At 38.9% G+C, this 25,470-nt stretch overlaps 2 protein-coding genes across 2 annotated transcripts; both read right to left on the reverse strand.

Moving 5' to 3' along the window:
• Positions 1-3,884: 3,884 nt before the first annotated feature.
• LOC307004504 (uncharacterized protein) lies at positions 3,885-5,558 on the reverse strand (the record flags this gene model as incomplete). The annotated part of the gene is made up of 5 exons (XM_079623824.1): positions 4,919-5,558; positions 4,707-4,829; positions 4,535-4,600; positions 4,096-4,201; positions 3,885-4,012 (listed from the first exon to the last, which is right to left on the reverse strand). The coding sequence occupies exons 2-5, from the start codon at positions 4,758-4,760 to the stop codon at positions 3,885-3,887; spliced, it is 354 nt and encodes a 117-aa protein (XP_079479950.1). The 5' UTR covers positions 4,761-4,829; positions 4,919-5,558.
• A 5,456-nt stretch (positions 5,559-11,014) lies between these two features.
• On the reverse strand, positions 11,015-16,786 carry LOC307004207 (uncharacterized protein). Its single transcript, XM_079623313.1, has 5 exons — positions 16,599-16,786; positions 15,832-16,349; positions 14,093-14,292; positions 13,273-13,432; positions 11,015-11,651 (listed from the first exon to the last, which is right to left on the reverse strand). Exons 2-5 carry the CDS (start codon positions 16,232-16,234, stop codon positions 11,494-11,496), a joined length of 921 nt encoding a protein of 306 aa, XP_079479439.1. The 5' UTR covers positions 16,235-16,349; positions 16,599-16,786; the 3' UTR covers positions 11,015-11,493.
• Positions 16,787-25,470: the final 8,684 nt, after the last annotated feature.

Consider the following 25,470-nt stretch of genomic DNA (forward strand, 5'->3'; position numbering starts at 1 on the left):
TCTGATATCAGAATATTATATTACTGTCAAGCCTACTATGAATATTAAAATATGCCGAACCATGAGTCCTGTATCATAGCTACATGAATGACATTTGCAGAAAAAAAAACCCGCGTGAAAATCAGTTCGGTATTCAGTGAGGTATGATTAATTAAATGCGCTGACAGCTCATTGCACCTGCCATACAGATGACACTGAGTGGAGCGGGTGACCGGTCTAAGATGGCGGCTCCACGGCTCGACCGCGCTAATAGGCAGTAGCGGTCGATAGGGCGTCTATCTATATGATGTCTATGGCTAGAAGAAGCAGAAGCAATTAGAGGAAAAGAGTGAACAGGTGGAAGGAAATTAGCGCGAAGAGTGTAGAGTGAAAACAGCTGAGGGTGATGAGAAGACGAGAGAGTGGGTGTGTGTGTGTGTAAGTGAACGTGTGTGTCTGTGTGTGACCACAAGAGGGAGACAGAGAAGGAGGAGAGAGCCAGGATCATGACAGTATAGGCCATTTCATGAATTTGATGTATTTATTTGTTACTTATTTTGTCATCATAATGCCTTATTTTTATATTTTGGTCAAAATCATGAAATAGTTTACATTTGAATATTTTGCTAATACAACTACTGTTAAATTTTTTACTATTTAGGGGAATTTGGTTTAGTTGCAGTTTAGGCACATTTATTTGACTTTTGGAATAATGTAAATAGTTTTGTATCATATTTAATAGGGCTATTGGTATTGCTTTACATACCTTATTATAATCCCTTTTTAAACTTTGTATTTTAAATTTTGTTTTGAAATACTAATGAGAATTTTTTTAATTAAAGTATATTACAAACTTTTCATTTAGACCCTAAATAATCATATTAACTTGTACAAAAATGGCATTATATGATCCCTTTAATAAAACTTGTGCACAATATGATGTTTTATGTAACAAAGTTCGGGAGGAGCAGGTTCAGATAATTAACCCAATTAGCACAAGTGGAGATCAATCAGTAAATCTTTTAATATACTGCACACAGACAGACCGACGGATGGACTGTTATAAGATGTTATTAAATGTTATTCAACAATGTTGAACAATGTTTGTCACATTATTGACCTGATCTTTAATCAAAAGTAATGTATCTATCCAACCCCTGTAACTTTTCGCAACCCTTTTACTTAAAATTTCAGCCCAATAATCATAAATTACTTTTTTTTAGCTCACAGGGGCTTGATCTTTTGTCCTTACCGTAGTTTGAATGATTATATGCATTATACATTTGAGCAAATACTTGAAAATATATACTGAAAATCAGTCAAATTAAACATGTCACAGTTTAAAACTTGGCAAAGATGAAACTCAAAAAGTTATTGAATTGAATTTAAATCAAGTGATATATGAAATGAAATAGTTATATAGAGTGATTGTGACTTTCTTTACTTAATGGCAGGAAATTATATATATATAAAAAAAAATATATATATACTTTTTTCAGGTTGGTAACAGGGTTGCACTGAGCTTAAAAATAACAACAACAAAGTATTATAAAAAGTGTGCTTTTGTTACCTGAGCCGAGGGTTGTTCCATAAAACAAGATTAGAATACAAGTCAGACTTATTGTCGGTTGATTCTGTTTCATAAAGTAAACTTAAAATAGTTAAAACTCAGTTACCCTGGCAACTTATGCTGGGAAACTAGCCTGGTCCAGGGCAGGCTGACGGTCAGGCTAAGGCCTCATCCACACTACTGCGTTTTAGTTTAGAAACGGAGAATTAAAACGAATACGATCTCTGTCCACACCAGCGTTTTAGCTGCGTATTAGAATTGATTTCCGTCTGAAAACGACTGAAAACGCGGATCACGTGACCATTCACCAACACTGGGCATGCGCGTGCCGGTGTAAACAGGCATGTAGGCAGTGATAGCATTGTAAAATGCATTATTTACTTGCACAACAGCTGCTAGCAAAGACGTCAAAGTCAGTAACGCTTGTAATTCGTTATCCATGTTGCAGTCACTAACGTTACGTAGTCCAGGCTGTTTTTGTATGTTTTCTTCCCGGGGAACAGGTCATGTGATGGGTGGCTGATGAATCCGTGAAGGATATGCCATGACTGATGACACCCAATCATAGAGCAGAGCGTGAGCCTCTGCGTCATCGTTTGTAAAGTCCTCTGTTTTGACCGTCTTCACTAAAACGCCCTCCGGAGATTCAAAACGGGGTCGGCAGCGTTCCTAAACTTCTCCGTTTTAGGTCTTCGTTTTTGCTGTTGTAGTCTGAACGGGAGGTGCAAACGTAGCAAAAGGTCTCCGTTTCTAAACGAAAACGTAGTAGTGTGGATGGGGCCTAAGCTTCAGATGTTACACAGATCCTCTAACACTGACCAGGAACACAATGACTGACACTCTCTAATACCATTATTTGACTTTATTAACCACTATCAGTCCAAAAATATACAGTAAAGAAAATCAACTTAAATAAGGTTAACATTATAAATGAAACAATATAGACCTACAAACGTGTTAAATTGTATATTAAATGTTTATGTTAACTTAAAACTTAACTTAGACCATTTGTAGGTCTATAGTGTCTCATTTATTATTGTAGCCTATATATATACTACAGGTTTTCTTTTCTTACTGGCTGAATGTTTTGTGCCCAAGATTTAATTGGATATTTTTGAAAGTTTATGAATACATTTCTCTCTGGTTTTATTTGGCAGCTGTAGTACATTTTTATGGTTATTAGAAGAACATTACAATCTAAAATAAAATAAAGAAGCTTATTAAAGCAGAAGTTAAAATCACATAATTTTAAATAAATAATTACAAAAGCACAGACTACATTTTAACTGGTAAGATGAATCTGAGCTTAGTAATTGGGTATATTAGCCTACACGTGATTTACCCCATTACAATAGTCCCTTTACAGTTATTTCTATCATAAAAATACACTTAATTGTAGGCTTAAAATTCTAATTAAGGCTCATCTAATGTCCAACAACAAATATTTTAGCATATATATATTTTATGTACTTTATTATGTCTTTCAATTCAAACACATTTAACACGATTATACAAATGGTCAGTTCCCTTTTACGCAATCATACTACAAGTCGTGCGTAGTTGCCGAGTTACCATGCGTACCACCAGAACTCAATACGAGCAAGAAGCACAACTGGATGTACGGGAAGCCAAAAGGTTAAAAAAGTATTGTATTTATTTCTCTATATTTTTTTTTTAAAGCGAGTTTTCGCATCTGTAAATGCAATCCAGCTTATTTCTTTTCATATTTAAAACATATTACTGATTTCAATGTAATGTTTGGCTTTGGTTAGTATAGACCAATAGATCGCGTGCTTACGAGAAAACTATCGCGTGCTCACGAGAAAACATAGCGTGCGCACGAGAAACTTTTGCATGCTCACGAGAAAACTATTGCATGCTCACGCGTTACACCGAGCACCTTCACCGGTTGTCCACCGAGGCCCCTGCGTCACCTACCATCAGCGCTGGTGTCCGTCTGACCTACCATCTGTGTTGTGTACCATATGTGTTGTGTTTCGCCTGACCGACCATTGTATTCACCTTCTCTATTTAAGTGTTTTTGCAATTGCATCCTGCTCCTGTCTTTGTCACAGAAAGACTAATTTTTGAGTAGGTTTAACCAAAGTGAAAATTAAGGGAAAAATAAACAAACTCCAAAAACAATGGCTTCATAATTTAGTTATTTATTGCAAGAAACACATTGTATTCATCCTCCGTGGATGGATTGCCCACACACTTCACGTGGAACCATCGCCCACAGGCAATCTATATATATAAAAAATAAGAGTAACAATAAAAATAAAAAGGGGGTTTAAAGCAATGGTCCGGTCCATTCATTATTACTTTGTGTATGCTACACCAACCAAAAATGCTCAGCCATAGTTACCCAAAGAACATCTGAGTCAACTGTTTCTGCCTCTCCTTCAGAGTCATCAAACGTTTCTGCCTCTCCACAAAAGTGGCACAGGTCACTTAGGTCATCTATGAGGTACAGTACAACACTAATGAAAGTGATGCACGTCAAAAAGCATGTCAATAACAATCATGAGTTTATAAAGCCATACCAGATTGGTGGAGCAGAGTTAAAGCAATCTCCATTCTGAATCGGGTTATGTCTTGTGGCTCATTGGAGAAGTCCATTCTGGTATTTTGCAAAATGTGTTCTGCAAACTGAGGAAGAAACAAGAAAAATTAGGTAAAGTATCATCCCATTTTAATGAACATTTAATATTTGCTACAATGCTATAAATCACACAGTGATGTGAGGCAAGCTTTCGCACAACCAGTTTGAAACTGAAACACCCTTTGCTATCATCAGGGCTCTACAAACAAGACAGTATGTTCTCTGTATGAGTCAAGCAGAATGGCTTTTTATTGGGATGAGTATACAGCCTAAGTAACATGCAAAAATATCCAGACAACATATGATAAGTGGTATAATATTGTAAATCAGGGGGATAAGGGAAAACTCAAAGGAAACTGTTCTATACCACAAATACTTACAACTAGGAACCAGTGGTGGCCCTCATTTACAACGCCCACTATTACCTCATAGTTTGCTGGGTCCAACTAAAAAAAAAAAAAAAAAAACTCATTATGATCTAAATAACTTGCTAACGGCAATGGGCATCAGCACAAGTAATAAAATGCAAAATAGATCAAATTAGCAGGACACCTTGAGCCTTTCATATTTTCCCTTCCACATGTCTGTCATGGCAAATGTCTCCATATGGAATGCTTTGCCCGGTGAGGTCAAATTGTGCTCCCTCACTTTCAGGGACAGATACGCATTCAGAACCTTGACAAACATTGCAAAATTAAACTTTAATACAAAATATTAACATAGCAGATGAAAGGCTTTTCTGTCAAAATCAATGAAATGTGTACCTCACTCTCCAACTCCCTTCCAGGGCCGATCCGTAGGTCCTTGTAAAATAATTTATAGGGTCCCACTCTGGACAGCAGCTTCCAGCCCAGGCACTTTTGCTACCTACAGAGGATAACCAACAACAACAGCATTGCACCTACCACCTCACAAATATATTAGAAATTAGACTAATATTGATCTATTATAAGATCTGACTTTACATCAACACTTACAGCCATGCACGGTGTCTATGGTGTCAGCTGGTACCTCTGTCGTCATGGTAGTGGTGTGGGACACAGGAGAGGAAAGTTGCAGTTTCATTAAAAAGTTCAATGGAGACAAGGGGAGAGGATATAGAAGATTTTGTTCCAATTAATAAGTCACTTGGTGAGGATGGAGGTGATGGTGGGGGCTGGTTTTGATGTGATTTGGTGATGGTGAGGTCTACAGGTGTGAGTGAAGGGGATGACGTTTCTTTACGTGTTCTTTTATGTTGTGGTTCTTGGGTAATTATATGGGGTATCCGGGGGGTGTCTTCTTTAAATGGTTTGAGATGGTCAGTGTTGATTTTGGGGAATATCTTGCCATTTTCATCCCTTAAATCTGCGCTTTTTTCTTCCAAATGCATATTCATACGGTCCCAACCAGCTGCGTTCAAGCTTGCCCACTTTCCTCTGCTGGGTCCATATATTATTTCGTAGGACCTTCTGCCCTACAAAAAATGGTGCCTGATTTGCCACCCTCGGTCTCCTGTCCTGTTTTTTTTTTTTTTTTTTTTTTTACAATGTTCAATGTTACAATCCTTCAGAGAAATGGCATTTGATAAACCAAACATTACTGCATCTAGGTACTCGTCCCATTTTTCTGGTCTTGTATCCACTAATTTGCACAAGGCTCTAAAGTCATAACCAAAAGGAGTTGAAAGTTATGAGTAACCAATTTTCAAAGACACCAATATTTCCCTGAATATTGCATTCCCACAAAGCAACCCGTTAATGAAGGCTCACCTCTGAATGGTTCCATTTCTTTTTTCCACGAGCCCATCTGTTTGTGGATGGTATGGGGCACAGAGGCTTCTCTCAACATTTAGGAAGGCACAGAGCTCTTTGTTGATCTGTTTGCAAAACATACATTAACATTAATCTACAAAAAAAAAAAAAAAAAATGTGTGCAACCATTAGATTATTGTGCAGATTGAATTTAGTTCATTCAATAAACTACAAACCTGGTTTACAAACTTGGTACTTGCCTTGGTCAGTGAATATTCTCTTTGGTGCCCCCCAAACCTGTAGAAAAAAATAATGCAGCGTGAGACTACTGCTGCAGATTTATTGGGAATTGCAGACCATTTTGTATAATAGTCAACGAGGACACAAATGTACTAATTTCCCTGGTTGGTTTTGGTGACTTTCCCCACTAAATCCATGCTCAGCAGTATCAGAGGCTAATCCACCTTAATTAAAATAGCACATTAAATACATTTAAATTCTGTGAACTCATGAAATACCAGTCTCAAAACCCATGCACATCTGTGGAGAAGCTTACATACACATATTGGGATATGCTTGGGCTACTGCTTGATGGACAGTCTGCTAAATTGACAGTGGGCACACTGCAAAACCTGAAGTTCAGAAATAAGCACAATAGAAATGCATTCCAAAACATAATCCATTTGTATGTTTCACAGCAAAGTTAAAAGGGAATAATTTAGTATTTACCCATTTATCGATGTCCACCACCATTCCAGGCCAGTAGAACCTCGCTGAAATGGCAAGCTTTGTTTTCTTCTGTTCCACAGTGTGCTCCGTGGGGGTTGGCATGGAATTCTGAGAATATTTGGTTGGACTATTTTTGTCCAACAACCACTTTTTTTCTCAAACCCATACCACTTTTTGAGGAGATGTAGTAAAGTTGGCCATCTATTGAAATAGCTTTATTGTTAGTCAAATCTAAACAATAACCTGCAAGGAGGTTCTGCGTCTGCGAATGACATATTTATGGTCTTTTTTATGCCAAATGGGTATGTGCTTTGAGTTTTGTAGTTTATGAGTTCCTCATACATTTTTGGATCCATTGTTGGAATGTGCCAGCAAGAATAGAAATTCAGATCACAATGTTGTGTGGTCATCTCCCCAATTTATAACACCATTTATCACTTGATTAATTGAATTAGAGCCCTCTGAAATTGTAAGTTAATTAATTACGATTAGAATATGTTGCACCCATGCATCTTGCATGTGAAAAATATTAAAGGTAATAATAGCAATATATGGTTTATTCATATTTATTTATTTTTATTTCATACAGGGAACATAAAAGGTGTCTCCTGAAAATGTGTTTCCCTTGTGTTACGTTCCGGCTCAAGGAAGTAACAAAAGAAAGGGTTCAGAGTCCAAAAATATATTTAACAATATATTTATTTAAGTCTAGGGGTAAATAATAAAGAAAATAGTTGGTCAACAGTAAATAAACAAACAAACAATTAAGAGAAAAACAATGTGAAGGTCCAGCTCCTCAGCACAACTGCAGGATAGGGGTAGACGCTCCTCCCACAGAGGACAGACATCTTATATCCATCCACAAATTGAAGACAGGTGTGGATCCTTATCTGACAACCTATCAGAAGAAAGAAAAGACAAACAGAAAAAACCCAAAACAAAACTAATCCGTAACACTTGTGACAATAATATGAGGAACTTTCTCTTGTGTATTTTGGTGACATTGAACATATTGTTAATACATTTTCTATACTGTTGTATAAAGTTGTAGATCATAAACTTGTCATCGTTGACATTTTGCAATCTTTATAAATAATAATGAGACAATAATATGAGGCATTGAGTTTGGACGTCAACACGGACAGATAAGGCAATTTGTATGGGCAAAATTAAATCTATTCAGACATAATACAAACAATTTCTGCAAAGTTCTGCCGGGAAGACTCAATTTTTACGTCACCTATTACCTTCTCATCTATCCAATCATATTCTAATACTTGTGGTATAAAAGATCGGTACTTACACATGTCTGAGTTCGCAGATGCTGACACTTCCATTAAAATCCAACCTCCCCACCACCACCAAGACGGGTCTTTCCCTCCATCCTCCCCAACACCACCAGGATGGGTCTTTCCCTCCATCCACCCCACCACCACCAGGATGGCCCCTTCCCTCCATCCACCCCACCACCACCACCAGGATGGCCCCTTCACTCCATCCACCCCACCACCACCACCAGGATGGCACATCCACCCCACCACCACCAGGATGGCCCCTTCCCTCCATCCACCCCACCACCACCAGGATGGCCCCTTCCCTCCATCCACCCCACCACCAGGATGGCCCCTTCCCTCCATCCACCCCACCACCACCACCAGGATGGCCCCTTCCCTCCATCCACCCCACCACCACCACCAGGATGGCCCCTTCCCTCCATCCACCCCACCACCACCACCAGGATGGCCCCTTGTTCTCACACGGGCGACAACATCAAATTTCTATCACGCTGACACATTGACCCCAGGGGATCTTTTGAAAAACTTTGTTTTATCACAAACCAAACAATGTAAGTATCCTCTATGCCTGTTGACTTTCCCAGATGTGGCAGATTAGATTTGTTAAAGGAGAACTCCGGCGCAAAATTAACCTTTGGTCTAATTACACATTGTTACCTAGTCAACCGATATCTGAGATTTGTTTTCATGATTATCGAATGTAAATAGTTTTATCTCTAAAAACAGTTTAGCCTATAACGCTAGTATAACGCTAGTATATTGGGCATAGAGTAATGACAAATAAAAATCGCTTGTTAACCCTCAGGGGTCTGAGGTGTTTTCTGGGTCCTGGAGGTGTTCTGACATGCTCTAACATTTGTGCTTATTTCTGTTACTTGTGACATTTTCATGACTAAAGTATCATTACACTGCATTCAGCACAAACTCTGCTACAATAATATGTCAGCAGCATGTATGTAAAAGTTTGTAGTTTTGAGATAATAACATTTATGCGTGGTTTGTGAAAATGACCAAAAAAAAAGTCACTGAAATAATGTCATGAAAGACAAACTAATTATTTCGTCGCAAGGCTTTTGAAAATTGTATCACGTAGCCTAGAATATTTGCTCCAAAACTATGTGAAAATCATCCTGAATACTCATTCAGATAAGACAATATATTGATTTAAAATTTGTATGACATGTTTTGTGTAAGAAAGCTTTATGCGAGGAGGCGTTAACCACCATGAATATTGAGTGTTTCACACCTGAGAGAGACAAAGAGCCTCCCATAATGGCCCTATTAGGAGCTCTCAGGCACTATCATTACATTACCTTGCACAAAGAATGAGGAGATTTAAAAAAAAATGGCTTTTTGATTGTTTGAATTTATTTACAACACAACATCATCCAAAGATACACAACAAATGGCAAAAAGCACATTATTTAACACACTGAACTAAAGACAGAGACTTAACCAGTCACACACCTTTCCTTTCCTGAAACATAGTGCATACCTGTCATTTCCAAGGTGTTTGATTTTTCACTTTACCTCCTCATGCTCATGTTGAAGTCAGCAGGACGGGTAGCTACCTAAAAATATATATATATATATATAAAAAAGCTGTGAGCATGCTGATATCAAGAAGAAACCAGGGCTGCATGATTGTGGGAATACATTTTAGATTTCTGGTGAAAATTCCTTTTTAAAATTTACAAAATACACACACACACACACATATATATATATATATATATATATATATATATATACATATATATATATTTGTTGTGCCTTGTAGGCATATACCTGCACTGCAAAAAATTATTTTCTTACTTAGTATTTTTCAAATATCTAAAAAATTATTAAATCAAGAAGCATTTACTAGAGAAGTAAAATGACATAAGAAATTCTATTTTGTTTTAAGATAAAAATAAAGTAATTTAAGTAATTTTTGCTTAAAACGAGCAAAATTATCTGCCAATGGGGTAAGCAAAAAAATCTGGAAACCAAGAATTTTTTGCTTACCCCATTGGCAGATAATTTTGCTCGTTTTAAGCAAAAATTACTTAAATTACTTTCTTTTTATCTTAAAACAAAATAGAATTTCTTATGTCATTTTACTTCTCTAGTAAACACTTCTTGGTTTAAGAATTTTTAGATATTTGGACTGGAAACAAAACAAAAATACTAACTAAGAAAGTATTTTTTGCAGCAGGGCTGAATCAAATAATAAGAACAGTATAGCAGGCATAGTTAAAAAGGAACACTTCAGTAACACTACACTAGAGAAAAACATATTGATTATCATATGTTACTTCAAATGTTTACATCGATATGACGTTATGAAATGAGATTGGAGTAAAATCGTGGTTTGCTTTTCAAACGCACGTCGCGCGACTGCGTTTTCAAACTCTCACAGCGCGTGCAGGGGACATTCACTGAAGCATCGAGCAACAGTTCAATGGCAATATGAAGTTTATGCAACAATAACACTAACTAATATAATTCAGGATTATTTCTTACCTTAAAATCGTTCTTGTCTTCAAATCGCGATCTTCTTCTTCAGATGTAAACCCAATAATCTCACAGCATGTCTTCCAAACTCGACGACTGAAGAGGACTGATAAAGTTTGCCGCTTTGTTGTTGAGGTAATGGGGGCGTTCGCGCGACACATGGACGATTTGCATCCCCTGCAAACAAGCCCACACTGGCCCTTTACGGGCCCACTTAGGGCTAGCCTAAGGGCCCCTAGCAGGCTGCCAGCGCAGGGCCCATGAGAATTTGCTCATTGGCAAAACGTTGGCCCCTCACTGGCAGCCCTCACTGAGCCCACACAGGGCCCTCACTGAGCCCACACAGGGCCCTCACTGAGCCCACACAGGGCCCTCACTGAGCCCACACAGGGCCCTCACTGAGCCCACACAGGGCCCTCACTGAGCCCACACAGGGTTATTCTTTTTATTTATTGTTAATCTACAACAATAAATCTGTTTCACTATAAATTATTTTCGGCTACTATAAGTCTTATGGAAAAACAATTATTCTATACATCTGAAATGGATGCAGTCACCACATAACTAATGTCTGTATTGTTAAAAATGTACAGTAGTCAAAGGGATTTCAAATCAATGTATTTATTAATTACAAAATATAAAACATTCAATTCAGGTTAATACAGGTTAATTAAGATAATTTAACACTCTGAAAGGGACTAAAAATTCTCTAAAAAAAAAAAAATATATATATAAACATAACAAATACCTAATTATTACATTGTTATATTACATTATAACATGGGCAGAGCACATTAGGTATCCTCAAAACACGCCAACATGGGCAGAGCACATTAGGTATCCTCAAAACACGCCAACATGGGCAGAAGGTATCCTCAAAACACGCCAAGATGGGCAGAGCACAAGGGAGTATAAAGGGAAAGTATCATAATCATATTCAAAACTAGGTGACAAAGAAAACAACACAGGAAAAATGACAGCAATGAAAAATAAGGAGCGTAAAGAGTGACAAACAGAGCGGCAAGAAATCAAGCTGTCTATGCGTTCGTTCCCGCTTCTCACGTCAGACGTAACAATTGGCAAAGCTCACTCTTCCCCCGAGGTCTCTTGCCTAGTCAGCAGACGGTGGTAGCGCTCCTTTCGTCCACCCGCTCTGTCTCTTGAATTCCGCAGCCACACCTTTATCTCACTCTCAATTTCAGAATCAGGAGGACTTGGCTGAAAGGAACATTTTCTTACAGCCTCTGAAAAAGCAAATAGGTATGAAATAACACTGTGTGGGAAGTAATTAATATGCCATTTCTAATACCCCACAGGTAACGCTTTACTTGAAGGGGTGTGCATAAGACTGACATGACACCTTCATAATAATGACATGACACATGTCATGAATATGAACAAGGTTTTATGCATGTTTATGACAACTGTCATTAAGTGTCATTCACTCAATTATGTCATATTTAATGCAACGATGACATTGTTTGTGATGTCTTTGTTATGACAACTTGACATAAACCAATACATCATAACCTGTCAGTGTCTTTGTCATGACAACTTGACATTACCAAGACAGCACAACCTGTCATAAATGTGCCATAGCAGATTAATGATCACACTTAACCCTTTAGAACCTGAAGCTAAAATGGGTGTTTTTCACATATTTTGATTTTTTGACTGTACAATTCTAAAACAATGTACTATCTTCATGTGCAAGGTGTTATCTTTGTCAGAAAAAGATTAGCTTTCAACAAATTACAGTTATTGTCCATTATTGTGTGTGGTGAGTTTGTAAATAGAATTTAAATAGACAAAAAAAAAAAAAGAATACATTTTCCGATTTTTATTTAGAAAAACACAGAAAAATCACTAACGAAAGAAACTAACACTTTAAAGTTGAAAAATGAAGTATAATACAACTATACAAGTCTTTTTTGTGACATTAGGTTGCACAGTTTTCATTTAGGACACTTTTTTTCATACACGCACACATACAAATGCATCCATTCATATTAGGCGACGACACATTCGGTTCTAAAGGGTTAAGAAACTTCTTAGCTTTATGGGTTAACATTACAATTGTCATGTGGTTAGTTTTGACATTGGCTGTCATCACCATCGCGGCTGATATGGCATCATAGAGGAAATTGAGTCATTGAAAACTCATCTCAAACTGATAGAGTGGCACCACTGGTTAGGGGTACAAATTTAACTTATCATTAAAATGTCATTAAATGTTAATATTCTGTCAAATAATTTTATAACAGTGTCATAAATATTTTTAATTTCATAATTCTTTTTACATCATGGATACGTCTACCTAAGACTCCATCATAATGGCATACAACTGTAGTTGAGGTCAAGAAAAATATTCCTGCCACGGTTATACAATTATTTAACAGAGTATTAACACTTAATGACACTTAATTAACACAAATTCAATGTGTACCACTGAAAAAAAATTGGTCAGAAAAATATTCATGACAGCCTATATCAAAACCAAACACATGACAATTGTAATGTTAACCCATCAAGCTAAGAAGTTTCTTAAGTGTGATCATTAATCTGCTATGGCACATTTATGACAGGTTGTGCTGTCTTGGTAATGTCAAGTTGTCATGACAAAGACACTGACAGGTTATGATGTATTGGTTTATGTCAAGTTGTCATAACAAAGACATCACAAACAATGTCATCGTTGCATTAAATATGACATAATTGAGTGAATGACACTTAATGACAGTTGTCATAAACATGCATAAAACCTTGTTCATATTCATGACATGCGTCATGTCATTATTATGAAGGTGTCATGTCAGTCTTATGCACACCCCTTCAAGTAAAGTGTTAGCCCACAGGGTAGCTTACCTGTTACAATCCTCCTTATCCTCAGGTTCTGAAAAGGTCTTTTTTGGTGTGCGCCATTCCAGTTCAACTGAGTGGCTAAAGAATGGCCAATCAATGTTGTCAGTATTCTCCTTGTTGCAACTTGGACATTACACCCACCAATAGTTCCTAGATAGGCAGTCTAACAGGAAGGAAAATGCACAAATTAAAAAGTGATTTGCAAAAAATTTAATGGTAAGAAATTAGGTTCAGGACAAATTTTTTTTTTAAAGCTTTCAGTCAGTGAAAAGTAGTGAGTAGAGTTCTAGTTATAGCAGAAAGTCAGGTTCAGTAGCAGTTGCACTGTTGCCAGTTTGGGGACAGTAGGTTATCTTACTTCAGACCCCCCTGGTGACTATTTCTTAAAAGCAATTTCTTTGAAGTTTCTCTGCGACACTTTGTTAAGAAGCTACAGTTGTTAGAACAGCGCCACTAGCTGATCAGGACAATGGATTCCCAGGCAAGGGACTGTATACTATATGGACAAAGTATGTGGACCCATTGACTTGGTTCCCCCTTTGCAGTTGCAACAACTTTTACAAATACTCTTGTGGATGTATGAGCATAAAATTCCACTGACACCCCACAAACTTGTGAAAATCCTTCTCAGAAGAGTGAAAGTTGTTGCAACTGCAAAGGGAGTACCAAGACCAAGAACATATGGATTTTAATGGCATGCCATTGAAGTTTTTAAAGGGTGTAATAGCATACCTTTGTCCATATAGTCTACGTTAGAGCCAGAGGCTCGGTCAATGCTAGTTCAAAGTAATTTCTTTCTTGAGAAGAGCTACTGTTGACATACCAAATCTTTCCGGCATTGATGATCTTCCATTTTTTGCTCCAAGATATCCATGTCCTGGTAGCTTTGGAGGGGTAATATGACGTCATCAGGCAACGTGACCTCTTTTGTGCTTGATCGAGAGATATTTGCCACTGTTCTCTCCAGCATAGTCAGCCTGTCCTTAATCTCCTCTAGTGTACTGACTAAATATCTATCAATACCTGAAAAGGAAGAAAACAATTAAAACTGAGCACAGAGACCGTTTTAGCAGAATAATAGGCCAACTATAAACTCACAATAGGGGTCTAAAAAACAGTGTGCCCCTAGAGTCCAGTATTGTACAGCATTTTGGCTACGTTCAGACTGCAGGTCAAAGTGACCCAAATCCGAACAGCACTAGTCACATGGAATCCGCTCTTTACCAGGTCGGATTTGGGCCACTTTCATATGTGGTCCAATTCTGTTACAGGTTGGATTTAAAAAAAAAAAAAATTAATCGGAATTCATGCGACTCTGACGCCACTCTAGATTGATCATCGTCACAATTCTGCGCTAATGGGAACGCGAACAGCGGGTAAGAGTGAATTTAACTCTCTTTCTCCTCCCCCTCATTATTATTTGCTCACAAATTCTTTCTTCCTCCTGAAATCAACCTAAAAACAAAACCGTAGATAAAAATAAAAATAATAGGTATATAATAGTAATAATAGTATAATAGGTAAACTAACCTCTGTGGCCTCCATGTTTACTTCCGCACGATTTACGTCATATTACTCTTTTGCCCATGCGGGCCACATTTTTTAAATAATGAGAACAGATCTGGCAATAAATTGGAATTGAGCATTAAGGCCTGCAGTCTGAACGTAGCCTTTATGGCTTTCTGTGTCACTTTCTCTGTACTATAATCACGGCAGCTTCACATCGCAAGCGTGAGCGGCACATATTGTTTTCGCCGCGCATGTTAACCAGTGCATTCACACCGGCAGCAGGTGCAGCGCATGAGTGTCAAGCAGGAGTGCTGCGTGCTGTGAAGCGGGTGTTTCGGGGGTGAGTCTAGATTTTGCTGCGCTGCTCACGCTCAATTAAAGTGAAAGCACCATTTTGATGGACAAAATAGAAATGATTTCACACAAAAAGTGCTCAAAATGCACAGAATAAACATGTGTTGTGTGTTTTAACAAAAACTGGAGTATGTCAGAAAATAAAATATTTATAATAAAATTATAAATATAATATAATAATAAAATAAATATTTATAGAAGATTTACACATTTAAGCTTATTTTTAATCATTCAGTTTGGATAAAAGTATGCATTTAAGCGATTATCTGTTAAAAAAAATTTATATGTTCTATGCAAAATGCTCTATTAAAGAAAAGATAGAAAATAAATATTTGTGTGTGCCGTTAAGTGGTTAGAAAAAATTTAATTGGAAAAAATTAATTGGCTAAAATCGGTATCGGAAGGTCAAACTCAATGAAAAACTGGAAATCAGAATCGGCCTAGAAAATTGTAATCGGTGCATCTCTACTAATGAAACAAAATCCACAGACAATACATTACAGACAAAATCAAAATATTATTAGGTAATGTAAGGCCTAGGCTAATAAGAAAGAAATGGATACTAACATTGGGTTCTTCTTTCAAGAAACAATTCTCAATGAATAACCATCTTTACAAGATGTAGCCACAAAGAGTAAAAAATACTTTTGCTTCCAAGGCTAGAGAGGTGTAAGCCTTTTTACAGTCTACTAAACATACCTGCTGATAGAGAGTGCCTCACAGGAAGGGGGAAGGCTGCAGTTGAAGGACGGCTTGCAGGTGGAAGGTGGTTCTCAGGTGAAAGGTGGCTCGCTGGTTGAAGGTGGCTCGCTGGTGGAAGGTGGCTCGCTGGTGGAAGGTGGCTCGCTGGTGGAAGGTGGCTCGCTGGTGGAAGGTGGCTCGCTGGTGGAAGGTGGCTCGCTGGTGGAAGGTGGCTCGCTGGTGGAAGGTGGCTCGCTGGTGGAAGGTGGCTCGCTGGTGGATGGCGACTCGGTGGAAGGGGACTCGCTGGTGGATGGCGACTCGGTGGAAGGGGACTCGCTGGTGGATGGCGACTCGGTGGTGGAAGGTGGCTTGGAGACAGAGTAACCAGAGAGTTATGACCAGAAGGTGGCAAACACATGGGTGATGGTGGAACTGGTGGCTGGTGTACGACTGCAGCTGTGATCGTTTGTGACTGTCTCTGCCGTTTCAGTGGAGCAGGTTCAGGCTCTAGATCAATGTAGCGTTTGGTAGGTCTGCACAAAATGAGGAGAAACAATCTAAGAATGCATTTTAACACACATAAACAGCTGGCTCATACTAAATAACTGGTTCCTACTAATAACTGGCTCATAATATTTTAGATTTAGTCATTTTAGTTTGCTTTCAGGATCTTGTTCACAAAATGTATAAATAAGAATGTACCAGTACTATCATTTATGTTTAATATTTAACCTAATTTACATAAATGTATTAGACAGTAAAGGCAATAGAACAACACTTACTGCCTTGACCGCTGACTGCGATCTAATTCTTCAGGTTCACTGGCTACAATTAAATTAGTTTCTGCTACTTTGGCTTTATATCTTGCCTTTTCATAATCCACTGAAAGAAACAAAATAAATGTCAATAGTTATTTCATCTATTCACATTTTCCTTGTCATCTTTTATGCAATGCTCAGTTTAAGTTATTTACAATTCTGGGAGAGAAAGAAAAAAAATCTACCTGCTGTGCCTAAAACACAGATTTCATGCGCTTTCCAAGTCTCTCCAGGAATTTCATGCATCAACAAAGCTGCCTTGTGTTTACCAGGGTCAGTATAAGGTGGCCACAGAGTTATGGAGGAGTCCTCATTAAGCCATTTGCTGCTCACAATCCCTACTGAGTAATCTGGGAACTCCACAATGTTGTACAGGGCCATATCGCTGGTGCAAGGTGGCTCACTGGTGCAAGGTGGCTCGCTGGTGGAAGACGGCTCGCTGGTGGAAGGTGGATCGCTGGTGGAAGACGGCTCGCTGGTGGAAGGTGGCTCGCTGGTGGAAGACGGCTCGCTGGTGCAAGGTGGCTCGCTGGTGGAAGGTGACTCACTGGTGGAAGATGGCTCGCTGGTGCAAGGTGACTCACTGGTGCAAGGTGGCTCGCTGATGGAAGACGGCTCGCTGGTGCAAGGTGACTCACTGGTGCAAGGTGACTTGCTGGTGGAAGACGGCTCGCTGGTGCAAGGTGACTTGATGGTGGAAGACGGCTCGCTGGTGGAAGGTGGCTCGCTGGTGGAAGACGGCTCGCTGGTGGAAGACGGCTCGCTGGTGGAAGACGGCTCGCTGGTGGAAGGTGGATCGCTGGTGGAAGGTGGATCGCTGGTGGAAGACGGCTCGCTGGTGGAAGGTGGCTCGCTGGTGGAAGACGGCTCGCTGGTGCAAGGTGGCTCGCTGGTGGAAGACGGCTCGCTGGTGCAAGGTGACTCACTGGTGGAAGACGGCTCGCTGGTGGAAGACGGCTCGCTGGTGCAAGGTGGCTCGCTGGTGGAAGACGGCTCGCTGGTGGAAGGTGGATCGCTGGTGGAAGGTGACTCACTGGTGCAAGGTGGCTCGCTGCTTCAAGGTGGCTCGCTGGTGGAAGACGGCTCGCTAGTGGAAGGTGACTCACTGGTGCAAGGTGACTCACTGGTGCAAGGTGGCTCGCTGCTTCAAGGTGGCTCGCTGGTGGAAGACGGCTCGCTAGTGGAAGGTGACTCACTGGTGCAAGGTGACTCACTGGTGCAAGGTGGCTCGCTGCTTCAAGGTGGCTCGCTGGTGGAAGACGGCTCGCTGGTGGAAGACGGCTCGCTGGTGGAAGACGGCTCGCTGGTGGAAGACGGCTCGCTGGTGGAAGGTGGATCACTGGTGGAAGACGGCTCGCTGGTGGAAGACATTTACATATACGAAAAAAAGAAAGAAGAAAAAAACCCTCAGTAGCTATGGAGAAATGGAATGGCTGCCCATTCTGTGTCTGTGTGGATCAAAACATATTTTCTTGTTATATCTGATAGGTAGTTTATTTGGTCTGTACTTTCTAGCTGACTTGCTTTATAAACACCGATGTCTTTTGAGTCTAGAGGACTGGAGTAAAGAGATTCTAGCTTTGAAAACCTCTTGAAAATTATGTACTTTGTATTGGTCTTTTCATCACATAGTATGTTCTGTACCAGTCCCAAATTCCCTTGAACCATCACACAGTTGTCCCCAGTAGTTGTGGCTACGCAGAACTGTTGAAAGATTGCCTTTTTATACTGGGTGCAGTGAGGCAGGTTAGGTATTGATGGACCACATGAGTGTTTCATTTTGAGCAAAGGTGTCTTGCTGTCTGTCTCCTTTGCTTTTTTGGATGTAATAAATGTCCTTTCAAGTGTAATTTGGTTAAATATTTGTTTAAGAACAAACTGTGGTTTCCGGGAAGCTTTTTTCAATTTCCTCATATAGTTTTCGAATGGAAAAGCTGACACTCCATCTAAAGCTCCATACCTCCTAACATCATCAGCCAAATGAGTCAAACTGTGCACATTATACACCAATTCATCAGCACCATACAACTGCTCAAATTCGCTTAAGAAATGTTTCATGAGAGCATCAGCGTAGTCACAGTAATAATTACACAAGGCAGGACAGAGCATCAAGTACATGGCAATTGAGAGATTCATGAAATTTCTGTAGTGGGAAGAGGAAAGGATGTCTTGTAAAACAATTGGGCCTGTATAAAGTAAGAACTGACGGAATTCAGTGGCTTTCCACCGGTCAATGTCTGCTAATCTTCTTGGCTTTCTCTGAAACTCAATTGGCATATGCTGCCTTAGCTGCTGCAATCTCGCAGAGATAGCCATCACTGCATGAGAGCCCAACCTACAAGAAAAATCCCCCTTCATCCAAAAACGTATCAATTTTCGAGTCACTCCGAGGCAAACAAGGTGCATGTAATCCAGAATGAACATTGTAACCATGCCTATGTTAATCCGTGCAAGGGGAGAGTTGCCCCTGTGGTGATCCTCATTCTCCTGTCTAGAGAACTGATCATCTGTGCGGAGTGTAGCCGTCTTATCTGGGAAAGTCATGTGGTTCTTAACATAGACTCCTTCTTGATTGCAGCGCTCACACCCAAAGTACCCATTGTGTCCCTTAATGTTTTTAATAAACGATCTTGCAGGAGCATCGCAAATGAAGCAGTCAATCTTTAAAGTAAAGTTTTTTCCTGCCATCTCAAAGCCTCGCTCAAGGCTAGCTACCTCCTGCACAAAGTCAGACAAATACTGCTCCAAATCCAGTGGCTTGCTATTGCCACAAAAAATTCCAATAACAAAAGGTTCCTCTTCAAATGACACTTTGCCCAAAATTGGCCACAACTGCAAAGCTGAACTCTTGTACAAGGGCAACCCATCAACATTAATTTGGAGGCCAATAGTGTTGCTAACATTGTTGATGAGAGTTGAAATTGTCTGCAGGTGAGTGAGAATGCCAAAATGTATATATTCACCTCCTTTGATGTTTTTAACATTGGCTGCTATTTTTGCAGTTTGTAGCAGGGTGCGAGCTTGCTTTGGTAAATTTGGATGGAACTCCTGTAGTGCACAAAGAAGATCTGAGAGGGTGTTCTGTGGCACATCATTCCTCAGAGCCCACTCACACAGCACCTTTGATAGTTTTGCACATTCATCTTCCACTGTATCACATTCATCTTCCACTGTATCACCCTCATCACTACTGTCACCATCTTCAACTGCATCACTCTCATCACTACTGTTGCCATAGTCATCAAACGAATTTAGGCAATCCATGAAAACATCATCTTCCTCATCATTGACATCCAGATTGGATTCAGAATTAACTTCTCCCAAACTTTCACCTCCATTAATCTCCTGAACTGAAGATGATGAATCAAAAGAATTCAGGATTCTTAATGTGTGCCGGCGCTTAGTCCAATAACTCCTGGAAGCCATGTCCTCGTAACCTGTGATAAAATATGTAGGACTTTCACTTTCTTGGACAGACATTCCCTTGCCAAGTCAAATATGCTGTCAACATAAATCTTCTAAATCACACCCGTGCGATCAGTCTTGGCTGGTCCCTGGAGCGTACAATCACACCGGTGTGATTAGAACGGTCCGTGCATCACGTGATCAACTGCTAAATACAAACGTGCTTTGGCGCATTGGCTGGCGCTGAGCCAGAGACAGACGCGCTCAGTGCTTGTCATATATCACAACTATTCAGTGTTTTCGACCACATAATGGTTATTTTAGGTTTAAGACATTTAAGAATCACATAAGTACTAAAAAAATATACACTGATGTATATGGAAGCGGCAATAATAATCCTTTATAATATAAAAAGACGACACGTTTTATTCATATCAGATACACATTGTGTAAGTATCTTTACATTTTACCCTATTCTTCTCCCAGTTCACCAGCCACTTACTTTCATGTATTTCGGGAGAAGTGGATGAATTGACGTGTTGTAAAACCAACAGATCCGTTACAGCTAACGTGATCGTTATAAAGGTCTTTATACAACAAAACACATCCACATGCACATGTTTGACAATCGGAATATCAGTGTTTCATACTATAGCTAATAAATGTGTGAATATTTTTTATAAAAATGGAAAAATTACATAAAAGCATATCATCATTCATTCAGCGCTGTGTTGTGGTTGCACCGTGTCACGTGACAAGCAATAATAATAACGTTTCTCTAACGTAACCAAGGAAACAATAAAGTGACAGATTCGAAATAACGGTCGCCTTGCTCATTATGTACGTTATTTGTAGCCTACTTATCATTTTGATACTAGGGGGCTAATAAAGCTAATATAGACACTTACAGCATGTGTTGCCTTCATTATAAGGCAAATTATTATTTTTTGTATTTATTTTTTGTGGCTCCAGACAGATTTTTTTTTTTTTTTGGCTCTTTCAACATTTTGGGTTGCTCTGCGTTAGACGAACGTAACGTTAGTTAGAACTGAAGAACTTTTCCCCCTTAGCTGCTAGACTTTAGCAGTTTACTGTGACAATCTGACGTGGTAACATAAGTTACAGAATAGGGAAAACGGGGTGAAAAGGACAATATTTAGCCTAACGTTATAAGCTAACAGGTTAACGTTAGTTAATTGACAACCTAACGTTAACGTTAACGTTACTCCGTTGTCGTTCGACAAAAACATATGGTCTGGATTAACAACAACAACAAAAAAATAGGTGAAATACAATCCTAGCAGAACACACACACTATGGCAAATATTTACTGTTAAAGATAATACATTTACAATTAAAACTTACCTCAGAGTATTCCAGTGTGAAGATAGAAACAACCGTTAAGAAGGCGGCAAGGCAGCAAGTGACGATTCCAGCCTGTAGCGTAATGACGCGATGACGTTGGATAACGTTAATCAAATACGTAGTTGATGTTCGACGCATGCGCGGAATTGGAAAATACTTTTTATATGTATTAATCTTGTATTTAATGTAATTTAAACTGTAATGCCGAATTAAGGATATAAAAATAGATACTTAAATAGATACTTCATTAGACAAATTATGCTGTGATTTTAAATCAATAGCTAGTGTAGGCTATTTAAACTTTATTTAAACAACGAGAGCAAAGTGTTTTGAATATATAATATGTATTTATTATTATTATTATTATTATTTGTTTAATTCCGTACACTCGCTGTGCTATATAGCCTACTTGGCAGATTATAAGAGTTGTAATAAAATATGTAGACATCCTTTTTATACCCTAAGAGATTTAATAAATTAAGATGCCAAGAATAAAAATCCTGTGTCTGGTATCTGATAAATAGAAGAAAAAGTTATCAAAGTTTTGACTGTTAAAACATCCCAATGTCCAACAAATTCACAAACTGTTGGGGACAATGTCAGGTAATAAATAAATAGAGACAGATCAACGTTCTATAAAGACATGTATATAAATGTATATATATATATATTCAATGCTCTATATATATATATATATATATATATAACATTGAATGCTCTACAAATAATTATTATAAGTTAATAACAAAAGACAAAAGATAGCCTATAAATTACATGAAAAATAGCGTGGAAATATTCAAAGAGCGCTCATATCTCGGCAGACTTTTTCCTTCTAAATATTTTAAAATTGAGTGTATAGCCTAAAGTTAAACGTATGATCTCCAGTGTCGTAGACAATGGTGTGAAAAGCAACTATAATGAATAAACATTTATTTGACTTGACTGAGGTGTTATTAGTCATGTGAACCGGTCTTTTCTTTCAATTGAATGTATTTTTTTATTGTTGAAAATGTTTAGCTATATTAGAATGATATAAATGGCATTAGGACTATACGTCTATGGGAAATTGTATAAAAAAGCCAAAAAGAAAAGAGAAGTTTAAAATTTAATTTAATCTCAACTAACTCTGCCAGAGTGATGGATATCATAATAACTTCTTCATATCTCTGTACCATCATTAACCTTACATTTTGACCTTCTCAAATAAATGAAAAGCCTATTGTTTTATTCATGATATGCCGGATTCAAAATTAAGGTTGGCAGATTTTTTACCACCAATTCAATTGCATTATACACTGTTAATTATGGATTACATTACAAACATCACATCCAGTAAAAATAATAGGCTTTTTGAAGTAAGAATTGTTCTTAGAGTTTTTAATGGATCATGCGTTGTCTTGTAGACACAGGTTTCTTGTATACAAACAATACCGGATGCGCGCGCATCCAAGAGGCAAGACCGCTATATGTTATGCTGAGTTCTGTAAAAGAACATTGTAATTAACGTAGATTTCGCATTGTTTGTAAATTCTTGTTGACTCAATAATAAACTGCAATTTCAGAGTTGGATCTGTTTGCTTGTGTTTCATTTGCATATTAATATAACATTATGTAAAACGTTAGTTACTTGACTAGAATGAAATAGTCCAACTAAGTTTGCGAATCATAAAAACCTGACTTACCCTATGCATTTAGGCTAGTTTACAGCACAACAGCTCCGTGTCATCTCTGCTTCTGCTAGATATAGCCGTAAAGACTGTTGCTTTCTGCCTCTTAGATGCGCGCGCATCTGTGTGATGACGTTGCACAGAAACCCGTGTATACAATGCAAATAATGGATTTTTTCTTTTTGTTCATTCTGAGCAAAGGTATAAATGGAAGGTCTTATTGAATTTCACATAAAATTTTAAAAAGCCAAACCGTAATGAAAGTGGGCTACCTAATCAAAACCTGCATGGGCCCAAAGGGACAAAAGCTGCTCTGGGCCCGAACGGGCTGGCCCAAAATGGGCCATCATGGGCTTAACGTGGGCAGCCCGCTAGTGTGGGCTGCTCACAGATAGCCCGCGGTGAGCCCAAATCTGTGGGCCTCACCTGGGCAAGCCCGCACTGGGCCTGTTTAGGTTAGGTGTGGGCTGGCCCTAGCCCACCGTGCCCGCAAAAAGCCAGCATGGGCCCCGCAGGGGCATGTTTGCAGGGTCTCTATATGTTTTGCGCGTGTGGGTGTGGTCACATTAAAACTAATGAGGAAGGGTTAGAGAAACTGAATATCTTGTTGGTTTTATACAAATTACTTAAACAGAGAATATTTGTTTTCGTTTTGAATCAGATAATTTAAAACTACACACTTAAATGATTATAAATATATAGAGCTCACAAATGTGTGACAAGTATTCGCTGAGTTTTTTTAAATGTTTAGAGACGTGCTCAAGAAAAAAAAGTTCACGAGACGGAGAGGCAGAAAGCACACCCTGTTTAATTTCTTTATTTTACAAAAGCACAACGTTTTGTTTTGATTGTAAGTGGACACATACAAAAGTAGACATCTCACAGATTCTTTTTTCATTTTTATTAAGTCTGTATGACCACAAATGACGGAGTATTTTAAGTTTATTCAGCTGCTATGTGAAAAAAAACGCGCAAATCACGCCGGCGTGATTGCCGACCCCAGGGGGTTAATACCACTAACAAGGCTCAAAATAGCCCCACACTAACACGGTAGCATAATGAGGGTCCCTACCTTCAAACCGAAGCATTGAGAATTTTGTCAGTGTCCAGACAGTTTAATAAGAAAATATTTTATAGATACAGTCAACTTCGCGTATACAGGCAGAAGCCATCTTTGAAAAACAGTCTTTACCAGTCGATCTACGAACCCCGATCCAAGTGCGCTGAACTGTGTATAATCTCATATGTTTTTGAACACTGCTCACCTTTTAGCTGTGGTGGGTTGGGGGTACAGTAGCAATCTCGGCCATTGTTATCTTATGTGAGAAATAAAATACAAAAACACTCATTGATCTGATATGTATGATCTAATATTTTGCTTTATTTATTTGTTTTACAGTCGTGATAATGAAGAAGACACCAGCCCATTCACCCAAGCCAGACAGGAAAGCTCCCATTCTTCCGCTGTAGAGGGCCCTTCCACTTCTACTGCAGCACCCCAGCAGCTGCCAGGAATAGGTCATGGACGGCTGCTGTCACGGTCACGAGGGAGAGCGCAGTCACGAGGGAGAGGGCGGTCAAGATCCAGATTCGGCAGCTTGAGGGGTCGACAGAGTCCTGAATCCACTTGGTCGAGATCTAGATCACCACAGCCAGCAGCCCCAACTCCATCATGGAACAGTGAGAGTCAGCCAGACATCCCTCCAGTGCCAGTACAAAACACAGAAGAGCAGACATTCGTCTTCGAACTAGAGCCGCATAATTCTGGATAAAATGAGAACCAGTTTTGTTTAAAATTGTTCTTGTTGAGTTGTTTTGTTTAAAATGGAGATCATGAATAAATACATCAGACAATTAATATGAGTCCATTCACTTTAGCCATGAAGGGGAAGATGAGCAAGGATATATTCTGTTTTTGTGTTAAAATTAAATATTTTTGTAATTGTTTTTCATGCTAATTCCTTAAAGTGTTATATATATTGTAAATTAAGACGCATTGTCACCGTTTTACTGGTAATAGCCTAAATGTGACAAGAATAAAAGGTAGAATTTTCACAAGTATTTGCTCTCCTTTTTCTCTCCAATAAATATTGGAATCGAAACCAAGAATCGTTAAGAACCGGATTCGATAAGCAGAATCGGAATCGTTAAAATTAGGGCTGTCCGTTAAACGCGCTATTAACGGCGTTAACGCAAACCCATGTTAACGGCGTCAATTTTTTTATCGCGAGATTAACGCCTAGCAAACTTTGTAATTTTTTTCACATGCTTTTGCAACAACTAGTAACGTTAATAAAACTACAACACCACACCGGATCTAGCTAGACCAGACACAAAACAACAGGCACGCCGCACACACTTGCTTGGGCTTGCGAACCCATAGATGTGCGAACCGGCCA

Source organism: Phoxinus phoxinus (genome assembly GCF_949152265.1).
Source record: "Phoxinus phoxinus genome assembly, chromosome: 9".
Taxonomy (NCBI): Eukaryota; Metazoa; Chordata; class Actinopteri; order Cypriniformes; family Leuciscidae; genus Phoxinus; species Phoxinus phoxinus.